The sequence below is a fragment of the Orcinus orca genome, chromosome 11, assembly GCF_937001465.1.
Source record: "Orcinus orca chromosome 11, mOrcOrc1.1, whole genome shotgun sequence".
Taxonomy (NCBI): Eukaryota; Metazoa; Chordata; class Mammalia; order Artiodactyla; family Delphinidae; genus Orcinus; species Orcinus orca.
Window position 1 is genome coordinate 36,367,920 of NC_064569.1, and position 12,566 is coordinate 36,380,485.

A 12,566-nucleotide genomic window follows, 5' to 3' on the forward strand; every position below is an offset into this window, starting at 1 on the left:
GTTTGTTAAAATGGTAAAGGTTGCAGAATTGAAAAAGCTGACTCAAATTCATGTGGAATTGCAGGGGGCCCTGAATAGCCAAAACAATTTTGAAAACGAACAAAATTGGAGGATTTACATTTACTGATTTCAAAACTTACCAGAGAGCTGCTACAGTAATCAAAAGTGTGTGATACTAGCACATGGATAAACATATAGACCAACAGAATAGAACTGAGAGTTCAGAAACTGGCCAGAAATGGCCAATTGATTTTTGAAAAAGGTGCCAAGTACACTCAATGTGGAAAGAAGAGGCTTTTTTTTTTTAACAAATGTTGTTTTGACGGCTGGATTTCCATATGCCAAAGGAATGCAGTTGGACCCCAACCTCACATCACATATAAAAGTTAACTAAGGGCTTCCCTGGTGGCGCAGTGGTTGGGAGTCCGCCTGCTGATGCAGGGAACACGGGTTCGTGCCCCGGTCCGGGAGGATCCCATGTGTCGCGGAGCGGCTGGGCCGGTGAGCCATGGCCGCTGAGCCTGCGCGTCCGGAGCCTGTGCTCTGCAGCGGGAGAGGCCGCGGCAGTGGGAGGCCCGTGTACCGCAAAAAAAAAAAAAAGTTAACTAAAAATGGGTCAAAAACCTAGATACGAGAGCCAAAACCATAAAACTGTTAGGAGAACATAGAGGTAAACCTTTATGACCTTGGATTTGGCAGTGGATTTTTAGATATAACACCAAAAGTATGGACAACAAAAACAAAATAGATAAATTGGACTTTATCAAAATAAAAACTTTAGTGCAACAAAGGATATTATCAAGAAAGTGAAAAGAAGAACAGTGGGAGAAACATTAGGAAATAATATATCTGATACGGCTTTAATATCCAGAATAATAAAGAACTCCTACAACTCAGCAAAAAGACAAACGATCCAGGTAAAAAATGAGCAAAGGACTTGAGTAGACCTTTCTCCAAAGAAGATCTGCAAATGGTCAGTAGCATATGCTCAGCATCATTTGTCATTAGGGAGATGTAAATCAAAACCACAACATCATTTCACACCTACTAGGATGGCTAGAAGTTTTTAAAAAACAGAAAATTACAAGCATTGGCAAAGATATGGAGAAATTGACACACTCATACATTGCCGATGGGAACGTAAAATGGTGCAGCCACTGCGGAAAACAATTTGGTGGTTCCTCAAAAGGCTAAACGTCAAAATCCTGCATGACTCAGCAATTCCACTACTAGGTATATACACAGAAGCACTGAAAACAGAGGCTCTAAAACAGTTACGTATACACCGTTGTTCACTGTAGTATTATTCACAATAGCCGAAAGGTAGAAACAATCCAAGTGTTCATCAACAGAGGAGTGGATAAACAATATGTGGTATATGCATACAATGGAGTGTTATTCAGCCAGAAAAAGGAATGAAGTTCTGATACACAATACAACATGGATGAACCTTGACATCATTATGCCAAGTGAGGCAAAAGGACAAATGGTATGTGACTCCATTTATAGGAAATATCTAGAATAGGCAACTTCATAGAGACCGGAAGTAGATTAGAGGTTACTATGAATTAGCAGGAGGAGGAAATGAGGAGTTATTGCTTAATGGTTACAGAGTCTCGGGTGATTTAAAAAAAAAAATTTTGGAAACAGTGGTTACGGTTGTACAACATTGTGAACAGAATTAATGCCACCAAATTGTACACCTAAGAATGATTTAAATGGCAACTTTTATGATTTATATATGTTACTATAATAACTTTTTTAGATGAAAAGGAACTAATGAATTCAGTTAGAATCTGGTAGGTTTGTGATATACATTGTGCTTTTCTATAAAAGTATTAGCTGGGCTTCCCTGGTGCTGCAGTGGTTGAGAGTCCGCCTGCCACTGCAGGGGACACGGGTTCATGCCCCGGTCCGGGAAGATCCCCCTTGCCGCGGAGCGACTGGGCCCGTTAGCCATGGCCGCTGAGCCTGCGCGTCCGGAGCCTGTGCTCCGCAACGGGAGAGGCCACAACAGTGAGAGAGGCCCGCGTACCCCGCCCCCCACCCCCCCCAAAAAAAGTATTAGCTAATGTGGTTGGTATATGAGAGTGAATAATGTGAGTTCAGAAAGAGACATGTTTAACTTCCAGGGATATTTTTGGAGCTGAATTATTGAGGGAAATTTGTGGGAATAGGGAAAGGCTAATAAGAGGAAAACAGCACTAAACGTCACTGGGAATGTAACAAGATGGAGAAAATTGTGTTTACTGAAGCCCTTCTCGGGGCTAGTATTGTTATTTGTGGATGGTAGAAATCCTTAGAGTTGCCACTTGGGGTAGGGCTGGGAGGGTGAGATGCCCAAGGGACTCACCAAACTGTCTGCCTTTCCTTCTGCTGTGAAGTCTTCGGTGCTGCAGGTAGGAAATGTTCCTGCCTGATGCGTTGCTGGAGCAGTGGGCAGGGTGGAGGGGAAGCAGAGCCTCTCCTTTTTGTAAATATTGTCCAAGCATTTGAAGACTATTATCTTGAAAGGACACTTTACTATTGGCCTGTTTTGTATGTGGACATATCCCAGTGTGGCCCAATGCAATATATTTCTGGAAATATAAAAACTCTCTTATTATTACATAGGTAATTAAATTCACTCTGAGGAATTGAGCACTAGTAACTTTTCTAGAGTGACAAAGCATTTATAATTCATTCCATCATTTATTCGCTCATGTACGGAGATCCATGATATGCTAGGTATTACTTCAGGTTCTGAGGAAACAGAATAAATTAAGACAGTGACTTGCCCTCTAGGAGCTCCGGGACCAAGTGGAGAAGAAAAGCAAGTCATGACCATACAGTGTGATAAAGGGGATGGACATGTATGTTTTTTCCAGATTTTATCTTCTTGGAGGTGACCAGTTTGTGAGAGAGTAACTACTATGTGATTATTTGGGACTCTGTTCCATATAAGCTGCAAATTTATTTATAATAATCACTAATTTTTATTTCTTTTCCACACTCTAACCAGAAGACCAACTGAAAATACTATATTTTAATAACTAATAATGCAACAGTTCAGTGTTTGGACACCTTTCATAGTGATATGACAGGTTTTACTAGACCTGCAAAGTGCTATAAGAATGTGAGGTTGAGGCAACTAACTTAACCTGGTACGTAAATGGTGACATTGAAAAAAAAATTTAAAGAAAGGGTAAAATGGTGGTGAGGGGAGGTGCATTCCAGGTAGAAGGTACTAAGGTTAAGATTGAATATAAAAAGGATAAAACTTGGTGACTGACCAAATATCAAGAGTGGGGGAAAGAGAAAAGTCAAAAATGGCCCCAGCTGTAGTTTAGGTGGTTGAATCAATGCTAATACATTAATCAAGAAGGGAGATACAACAGGGGGCACCTTTGAAACAAGGCAGTTTTTACCATAATGTAGGGAAAATATTTATATTCTAAATTACTTGAAGGGTAGTACTGGGTCCTAGTCATGAGTCCAAAAAAAAGGGAAGAAAATGTTCTTACCCTAACAAATTTGACATATTCATAAGTGCTTTTTTCCTTCTTCCCACTTTAGCTGTTTTTTTCACTTCCAGAAATATGAGAGAGAGAGCACACTTTTGTGTTTCTGAAGATGGGAAAAACAGAACTCTAAAAGAAACCATCAAATTCAATTTGGAATTTGCATTCCCGGAATGATTAGAGGAGAATGCCACAGTTTAGTTTATATGTCAGTAGCAAGCTGTGGTAAGGGACTGATCCATCCAAATTCAGAAAAGTGAAGAAACATTTCCTGATTCACATTTCTTTTCATTGAAAGTTAGTAGCCAGCAGTGCTTAGGCCACTGAGGTCATTCAGAAATATTTGCTGAATTAATGTTATCTTTTTCTATGTTTAAATTCATTTTCTTATAAAAGGAATGAATGGTAGGGATAGTCAAGGTAAAAAGTCAGAGGGGAAAATGGGTGCCTAACAAGGTAAAGGATGCCAAAATTTATTAAAGAATGAAGTTTTTTTAAAAAAGTACCCAATAGTTATACAGTACTTAACAGTCTTCGAGTCACTTTTATATATGTGTCAGTTAATTTATTCTCCACTTTCTGATGTAGGCATTATAATCCACATTTTAATGATGAGGAAACTGAGACTTAGGATTGAGTGATGTGCCTGAAGCCACAGGGTTATACTGCATAGAGGTCTTGTGAATCAAGTCCACTGCCCTGGGTGGTAAAACGCAGCCGTCTTAACCTTGAAAGGAACTCTCCTGTCTTCGTGTTTTATATTTCATTATTAACTTTATTTTCATTAATAATGACTCTTTGGACCCATTTTAGAATAGCATTTAATATTACAGGGCCTATAATCTTTAAGTTTACAGCCTTTGGATAATAGGGAAAATCGATTTTCCTCTTCCCATCACCAAACTGCAGTGGATCCTGTAAAACTGAAGCCAGAGAAAGAGACACTGGAACCTGGAGACCAAATACGATATCATAGGATGATGCGACACGTGGGGTATAGGCTTAGCCTTAGGTGGTGTGGGGAGTGAGACTGGGCAGGCCCACTGGAAATTACGGAGTGACAGGAAATGGTGGTCCCAGTGTGTGGTTGCTTTAAAAATAGTGGCTGGTGAGTGCCAGGTTATTCAGGTTAAACATTAGATATATGCTGAGATCCAGTTTTCAGAGACTTCTAGTCCAGTGGGAGAAGAGAGGTATAGGTATAGGTATAGGATGCTTGGCAGATCACTAGACGTCCTGCCCAATCTGGATATGTGACCATATCTTCATTCCTAAGGCAATATGGCCCATTCTTTTAACACTTCTTTAATTGTACATTCACTAGATCATGGGATTCCTGAGGACAGTTTCTATACCCTCTTCATTACCTAGCTCCATCCTTGGCATGTGAATATCTTTAGCCACTTGTCAGAATATTGTATTTGTTTGTTTATTTTGTGGCGCTTTTCCATTAATTCTTCTAATTGTGAGTACTATACCAATAAATTTCACTGCATTTTTTTTTCATTATTTGTTTTTCAAGATGTGTTAGTCAAGTTAATACTTTTCTGACTTACCGTGCTATTTTAATTCATTACCAAGTTACATTTAGCATCAGGGGACCCCTTGGAATTATTTAGAGCAGCTTAGGAGACATTAGTGAATTCAAAAAGATGTCCAGTTTTGGAGTCAGATTCAGACTGCCATTGTATCACTTCTAGTCGTTGACTTCAGGCAACTAATGATATCTAAATTTTCATCATCTGTGAAAACGAGGATACAAAGAAGATTAAGTAAGATCAGACCTTTAGAAGTGCCAGGCATGTTATAACACCCTCAGGAAATTTCTGTTTACATTTCTTCACGTCACGATATGATATGATTATGTTCTATGTACGTGAACTTAATTTATATTTAGATAGTGTTTTATTTTTTTAACATGATTTTGAATTGTCATTTGTATTCTTTGCACAACCTGTAAGATAACCAGGGAAAGTAATTTTTTAACTAGTTTCAGATAAATTGAGAATAGGTCATTGCTCAGGATCATGCAACGAAGTTGCAGGTCAACCCAATCAATCCCCTTAATCCATGCACAGTGCCCTTTGCACCAGGCCACGGTCTGTTTTCACCTGCTATCTCTCATATACTTGCTATGCCTCTGACCATTTCATTCACAACCAGTCACCATAAAGAAGATGTCATTTGGACCCAATGACCTGCCATACTGATGCTGTAAGTTAGATATAGTGTGGATGCCTAATTCTGATTACTTTTATTGCTGGACACTGCTTATCAGGCAGTCTTTGGGCCTTACGCATGACGTTCCCGAGAGGTCATTTTGTGTTTTCTGATGGATAATAGGTTATCCAAGTTATAAAATGTAGATGATGGCTCGTTTTATTGCCCATTTTAGGTAAATCTCAATCATCTTTGCTGTAGAAGTTACCTCTCCATTTTGCAGTTGGGATGATTTCCATTTCTAATTGATAGACAAGTAATCATGTGAACTGCAACTTTCTGGTGAGGTTTCTACTGTTCTCTTATTAACTCATTAATGTGACTGGACTTCTAGACATTTCTGTTGGGGCCTTCATGTATGTCAGCTAGTACCACCAATGACTTTATTCCTTTAATCTTACTATAGTAACTGCATTGATAAAGTTTTAAAAATATTGTTTCTATTTCTTTCATTTTAAACTAATTGTTATGTGATTAATTACTATTAAATTTAGGAAAAGTAAATAGTGAGTTTCTTTTGACCAAAGCCTCAATTATTTGAGTTTTGCCTATAGTAAACCAGTTGATGTATGTGTATACAGTGTTTTCTTTGGTATTCCTATAATACTCCATTAGTCTGTCTAGCCTAGCACTTACTAATTATCCTCAAAATAGGATTTATCATGTCTCAAATTCCTTTCCTCAAGAAGAGAGAACTTTGTCTGGTTCTTCTTGGTATTCCCAGGGCCTAAGAACACAATGACTGTGCAAAATATGTATAAACCAGGCAATGAATGTTTGTTGAACCTGACTTCCAGTTGAACTTTCACATTGCATCCATACAAAATTATATCAACATGTCAGGACCAAAGATTTTTCATTGAATAAACAGTTTTCAGTTCTCTCAGCAGCTTTGTGATGAACAGATAACATAGAGGTACCGCATGCTTTTTATATTCCAAGTGCCAAAATTAAATGAGCTAATCATGGTGTCATCCAAGGTGGTACTTTTGTAGTATAAAGTGAGGTATTACGGCAATATGAAAAATGCATTTCAAAATATTACATTTTAAAATGACTTATATAAAGAAGAAAATTAAATGAACATTTTTGCCTTTTTAGAATCTTTTTCCTGATTCTGCAGCTATTTTAATAAAAAGCCCTCAAAGTGTCACCTAGATTTTGACTATTTTATTTTTGCTGAGAAATGAACTTTTTCAACTGTGTTAGATTACCAGAAATGAGAATATCAAACAGTAACTGGAGCCCCTCAGTAGGGAAGTATAATTATCATATTAGCATCATAAACCATTTGCTTCTCAGTACTGTATTAGGTAATGAGAGCAACAGCTGCAGCTTTGTTCTACCTGGATGATGTTTCAATTAAGCCATTTCTGTTTTATTCACTCAAATTTACAGGTTCTACTTTGTGTTGACATTAACCAGTGAATCTATTAGTTTCCATTACCAACAGAATAACTAAAATTATAAATAGTTCTATATTTTCTCTCACAAATCCTGTCAAGCTGCATAGATGCCTTTAATTTGATAGAACATCTGGGCAATACATCTTCTTTCTCCTCTGTGTTTAGGCAAAATTTGTACTTTCTTTTTTTTTTTTCTTTTTTTTTTTTTGCGGTACGCGGGCCTGTCACTGTTGTGGCCTCTCCCATTGTGGAGCACAGGCTCCGGAAATGCAGGCTCAGCGGCCGTGGCTCACGGGCCCAGCCGCTCCGCGGAACATGGGATCTTCCCGGACCGGGGCAGGAACCCATGTCCCCTGCATCGGCAGGCGGACTCTCAACCACTGCGCCACCAGGGAAGCCCTGTACTTTCTTAAGCTTATCCTTTCATTAAAAAAAAAAAAAAAATGTCAACAACAGCAGCTCTGTCCCATCTGTTGACCCCAGATACATAATAGGTAAATTGGGCATCTCTTTCTAAAGGAATCCAGATAAGATGCAAAAGTCAAGTCACTCCATCAGGTTTACAGTACTTGTTTAAAAAATACCTGCAGTATGATGTTTCTCTGACTTGCTAGTTCTGCCAGGAAAAAAAAGTGAATCATAAGCACCACAGATACAATTTCATCAGTGTCTATCTTACTGCTATAAAAAGGTCTTTTCTTCTTACTTGTAAACCAAGCTGCAAAACACCAATTGAAAACCCACCCTCACAGCCACTAGTATAAACACATTTTAGCAAGTTTTAAAGGTGGCCTGCAAGAATGTAATTATCTTGGACAACTTGTTCTGGTGTTGGAATAACCAGTTTATTACAATTCCCTGAGTGTAACAGACTATGCAGTACTTGCTGAATGTAACAGACTGTGTAGTACTTGCTGTCGCCCCCTGGCCCCTGGAGTTCTCAGGGGCAAGCACCTTAATTTCGGCTCTGGTCACAGCTCTGCAAGCCATGGCTCACCTCATCTCTTTCCTGTTTCTGCTCTGGTTCACATTTAGGGGTCCTGTGATGAACTCAGTTTTTCAGAAGCATTAGAATCACTTGTCTGTGTTCTTTACTACTGGCACTTTCTTGCAGTTCATAGGCTTACAGTGATATGAGTTTAGTGGGCAAGATTCTGAGTGAACCTGAAGTCTAGTCCAGATATTGGGATGTTTCTTAGTGATGTGCCAAATAGCTGAGTGGTTGGCCGATAGTTTGGTTTTGTTAAACAATCACTTAGAGATCTCATAACTCTCACCTATACATACCCAGCTTTCTTTGGGGCCACTGAAGGGAATTTTTCTGGGTTGATAGGAACCCAGTCTCTTCTTTCATGAAAGCCTCTAATGGATTAAAAAAAAATTAATATGCAATTAAAAAGTCACTACAAAGCTAACATCACACTTCATAAAATTAAAAGTAATTTACCGTAACTTAATGCTTATCCCATACTCAATCTTCCTAGTTTTGATAAATACAAACAAACCTTCCACCCCTAGTTTTGATAAAAGCAAACCTTTATAGCTGGTTTGTTCAAGTTAAGATCCAGCTGAGTACCACATATAGCTAATGGTGGTTGTGATATTGTGATTTGTAATAAGAAATATATATTTGTTCTTCCTTGGTTCATGTCACAGAGCTCCTTTTTTATTTATTTATTTATTTATTTATTCATTATTATTATTTTTTGGCCGCACCTCGCAGCTTGTGGGGTTTTAGTTCTCCAGACAGGGATTGGAGCAGTGAGAGTGTGGAGCCTTAACCACTGGACCGCCAGGGAATTCCCACAGAGCTCCTTTTTTAAAACTCTTGGAATTTCCAGCGTGATGAGAGGGATAAAGATGCCCTTTGTTATGATAATGAGGTGCTTGGACAGCCCCTAGGTAACCAAAGGAGGGGGGCTGGCTGCCCAGGGAACCCACCAAGTGATTAGAGGGTAGAAATTTTCAGTCCCACCCCCCTGACCCCCGGGGTAGGGGAGAGGGGCAAATTGAATCAATTACCGATGGCCACTGATCGTCAATCACTCATGCCTCTGTAATGAAGCCTCCATAAAACCCCAAAAGGACAGGGTTTGGAGAGCTTCAGGTTGGTGAACAGGTGGAGCTGTGGGGAGAACAGGGCGCCTGGAGAGGGCATGGAAGCTCTGCACCTCTCCCCACACACCTTGCCCCTGTACCTCCTCATCTGGCTGTGCATCTGTATCCTTTATAACAGCGGACCCCAACCTTTTTGGCACCGGGGACTGGTTTCGTGGAAGACAGTTTTTCCACAGATGGGGGAGGGGCGGGGGATGGTTTTGGGATGATTCAAGGGCATTACATTTATTGTGCGCTTTATTTCTATTATTACATTGCAATATATAATGAAATAGTTATACAACTCGCCATAATACAGAATCAGTGGGAGCCCTGAGCTTGTTTTCCTGCAACTAGATGGTCCCATCTGGGGGTGATGGGAGACAGTGACACCCAAAGTGTGTTGCTTATATCCAGTCTACTCCGTAAGATTAATCGTCACTTGCCACTCACTGATAGAATTTAGATATGAGTCTGCAAGCAATTGATTATGGTCTCTGTGCAGTCAAACCTCTGTGCTAATGATAATCTGTATTTGCAGCCGCTCCCCAGCGCTAGCATCACCGCCTCAGCTCCACCTCAGATCATCAGGCATTAGAGTCTCAAGGAGAGTGCAGCCTGGATTCCTCGCATGTGCAGTTCACGGTAGGGTTTGCATTCCTATGAGAATCTAATGCCGCCGCTGATCTGACAAGAGGCGGAGCTCAGGCGGTAATGTGAGCGATGGGGAGCGGCTGTAAATACAGATGAAGCTTCGCTCGCTCACCCACCGCTCACCTCCTGCTGTGCAGCCCGGTTCCTAACAGGCCAGGCACCGGTACCAGTCCGTGGTCCGGGGGTTGAGGACCCCTGCTTTATAACATCCTTTATACTAAACTGGTAAATGTAATAAATGTTTCTCTGAGTTCTGTGAGCCACTCTAACAAATTAATTGAGCCTGAGGAGAGGGTGGTGGGAACCTCCAATTTATAGCCAGTTAGTCAGAAGCACAGGTGACAACATGGACTTCCGATTGGCATCTGAAATGGGGGCAGTCTTGAGCCCATAAACTGTGGAATCTGATGCTACCTTCAGGTAGCTCGTGTCAGAATTGAATTAATTGTTCAGTGGTGTGGGAAAAAACACACGTTGGAGTTCTGTTCCGTAGGGCTCTTTAAATCTCTAACAGTCTACCTTTTTCATGTCATTGATTTGTTGAAGAGGCTGGACCTGTTGATAAATGAGAATATTTATTTAAATGCTTAATAATATTTGACTATTTATGTAAGTTTATTTAACTAAGAACATTTTTCTACATGGCCATTACGTGGTTATACTTATCGATATTAATATAACCCAACACTTAATCAGTATTCAAATTTTCGCAGTTTGTTTTTAAGTCTTTTATATCTGGATTGTTTAAACCAGGATCCAACCCAGAACCACACACTGCAAATGGTTGTTTTGTTCTCTTGGTGTCTTTTAATCTGGAACAGTCCCTTTTATTCACATCAGGAACGTGTTTACAAGAGGAGACTAGTGTCTTGCAGAACAACCCACCTTCTGGATTTGGTTCCTTTATCCCTCTTAACACTGTGCTGTCCAGTGTAGTAACCACTGGTCCCATGATGTTATTGAGCTTTTGAAATGTGGCTAGTGCAAATTGAGATGTGTTGTGAGTATAAGAATACCCCCCAAATGTAAAATAGTTCACTAATAATTTTTTATACTGAATACACACATGTTGAAATGATAATCTGGGTATATCAGGTTAAATAAATCTTACTACTAAAAATAATTTTACCTATTTCTCTTTCTTAATGTAGCTACTAGAATATTTTGTTTGGCTCCCAGTATATTTCTGTTAGATAGTGCTAGTCAACAGATTTTAAAACAGAAAGTTACTACCCTAAAATGACTCCACATCAGTTCCCTGACATGTGGAAGAAAAAAGAACATCAATAGGCTAAAGTGTTCCTGAGCTGGAATTTTATAACATTTAGTTGCCATGTCCTTCCATGTAGAAGCTAAGTGATTTTCCATGGTAGATCTAGCCTTAGAGCATTTTAGGACCTAATATCCTACAAGTGTGGCATTGTCTAGTAGATGAAATAGCTACTGAAGATTTTGAGTGTCCTGATTTCCAAAAGCCTTAAATAATGTCAACCTGTAAGTGTGCCACAGACGCTAAAAATAGTTAAGCCAATGCTGCTGACTTAAAAGCAAAAAAAAGTATGTGAGCCAACGGAAGATCATGCTCATTTATTTATTCGTTTTTTTGTTTCTTTTCAGTCTTGGAAAACCTTGAACAGACAATTGTCTCCGGTTTTGGATCACTGGAAAGTCAGCAGGATTTCCGAACCCCGGAGTTTGTGAGTACTACCACTCTATCTTAAATTTGTATCAGTTAGCTAGAGGTTTCTCACAAAGTGGAGAAAGAGGGTTTTTTGTTTTGTTTTGTTTTTAAATGAGTTCTTGCCTTCAGTGGCTCTAGATCTGGCACAGGCCTCGCTGTTAGGACTCTGTGTGCAAAGCTCTCGTCCTCTGGGGAGCACGTTCCTGAACTACAGCGTCTTGGCATCATGCACTGTAAGCTCGCTCTTCACGCTGCTTGTAATAGCAAATGGGAACTTGTTCTGCAGTAAAATAGCACTGTGTGTCTGAAACTCCCCCTTTATTCATTGACACCCTTGCTACCAGTTTCTGCTGTCAAAAACTCTGGAAACCAGTCTCTACTGAGCACATCCAGGTCCACTGACCAGTCCAATTCCTTTTTCATTCTGGAGCCTCAGTAACACAACCTATATGGATACATCTTGTAGGGCTAGGGATATTCTATTGGTTGTTTCTGCTAAGAAGGGAACTAAGTGCTCTCACTAAATTAGACTCATTAAAGATTAGCCATGGTTCCTACCCTCAAGGAATTAAAAATCTTATTAGATGCTACTGTGATTTTATTAATGCCTTGTTTAAAGAAAATTAAGCACATAGGATGCCTGGTGGAGAATGTCCTTACTAAATAGGTTTTATATTAGGCTTATTTGAAGAGGGTGATGGGAAGAAGTATGTCTCTAATTCCTATACCATGTTATTGCACCAGATGTGTAAGGAAAGCATGCCAGGATCCACCTAGATTTACTGATTTTTGCCCCCTGCTGCAAATGGCTTGTCTACCAACTTAGCAATGGAAAAATCTTTTTTTAATTTTCAAAGTATGATGTATAGTCGCCACTCCAGTAATCGGCAGAGCACAATTATATTATTGATAGCGGAAAAACAACAACAACAAAAAACCACCTCATTATGTGCTTTCCCTCTTCCCACACACTCTTTATGGATTGTCCCCTCAATTCAGCCAAGAGTA

At 39.7% G+C, this 12,566-nt stretch overlaps 1 protein-coding gene across 3 annotated transcripts in view; it reads left to right on the forward strand.

The window, feature by feature from the left end:
* ANO6 (anoctamin 6) overlaps window positions 1-12,566 on the forward strand; it is a 202,620-nt gene that overhangs the window by 67,469 nt on the left and 122,585 nt on the right. For all 3 annotated transcript variants that reach the window (XM_033436509.2, XM_004274428.3, XM_033436508.2), the window contains one exon: window positions 11,495-11,574. In XM_033436509.2, the coding sequence (XP_033292400.1) occupies window positions 11,495-11,574 (80 nt within the window). The remainder of the gene's footprint in view (window positions 1-11,494; window positions 11,575-12,566) is intronic.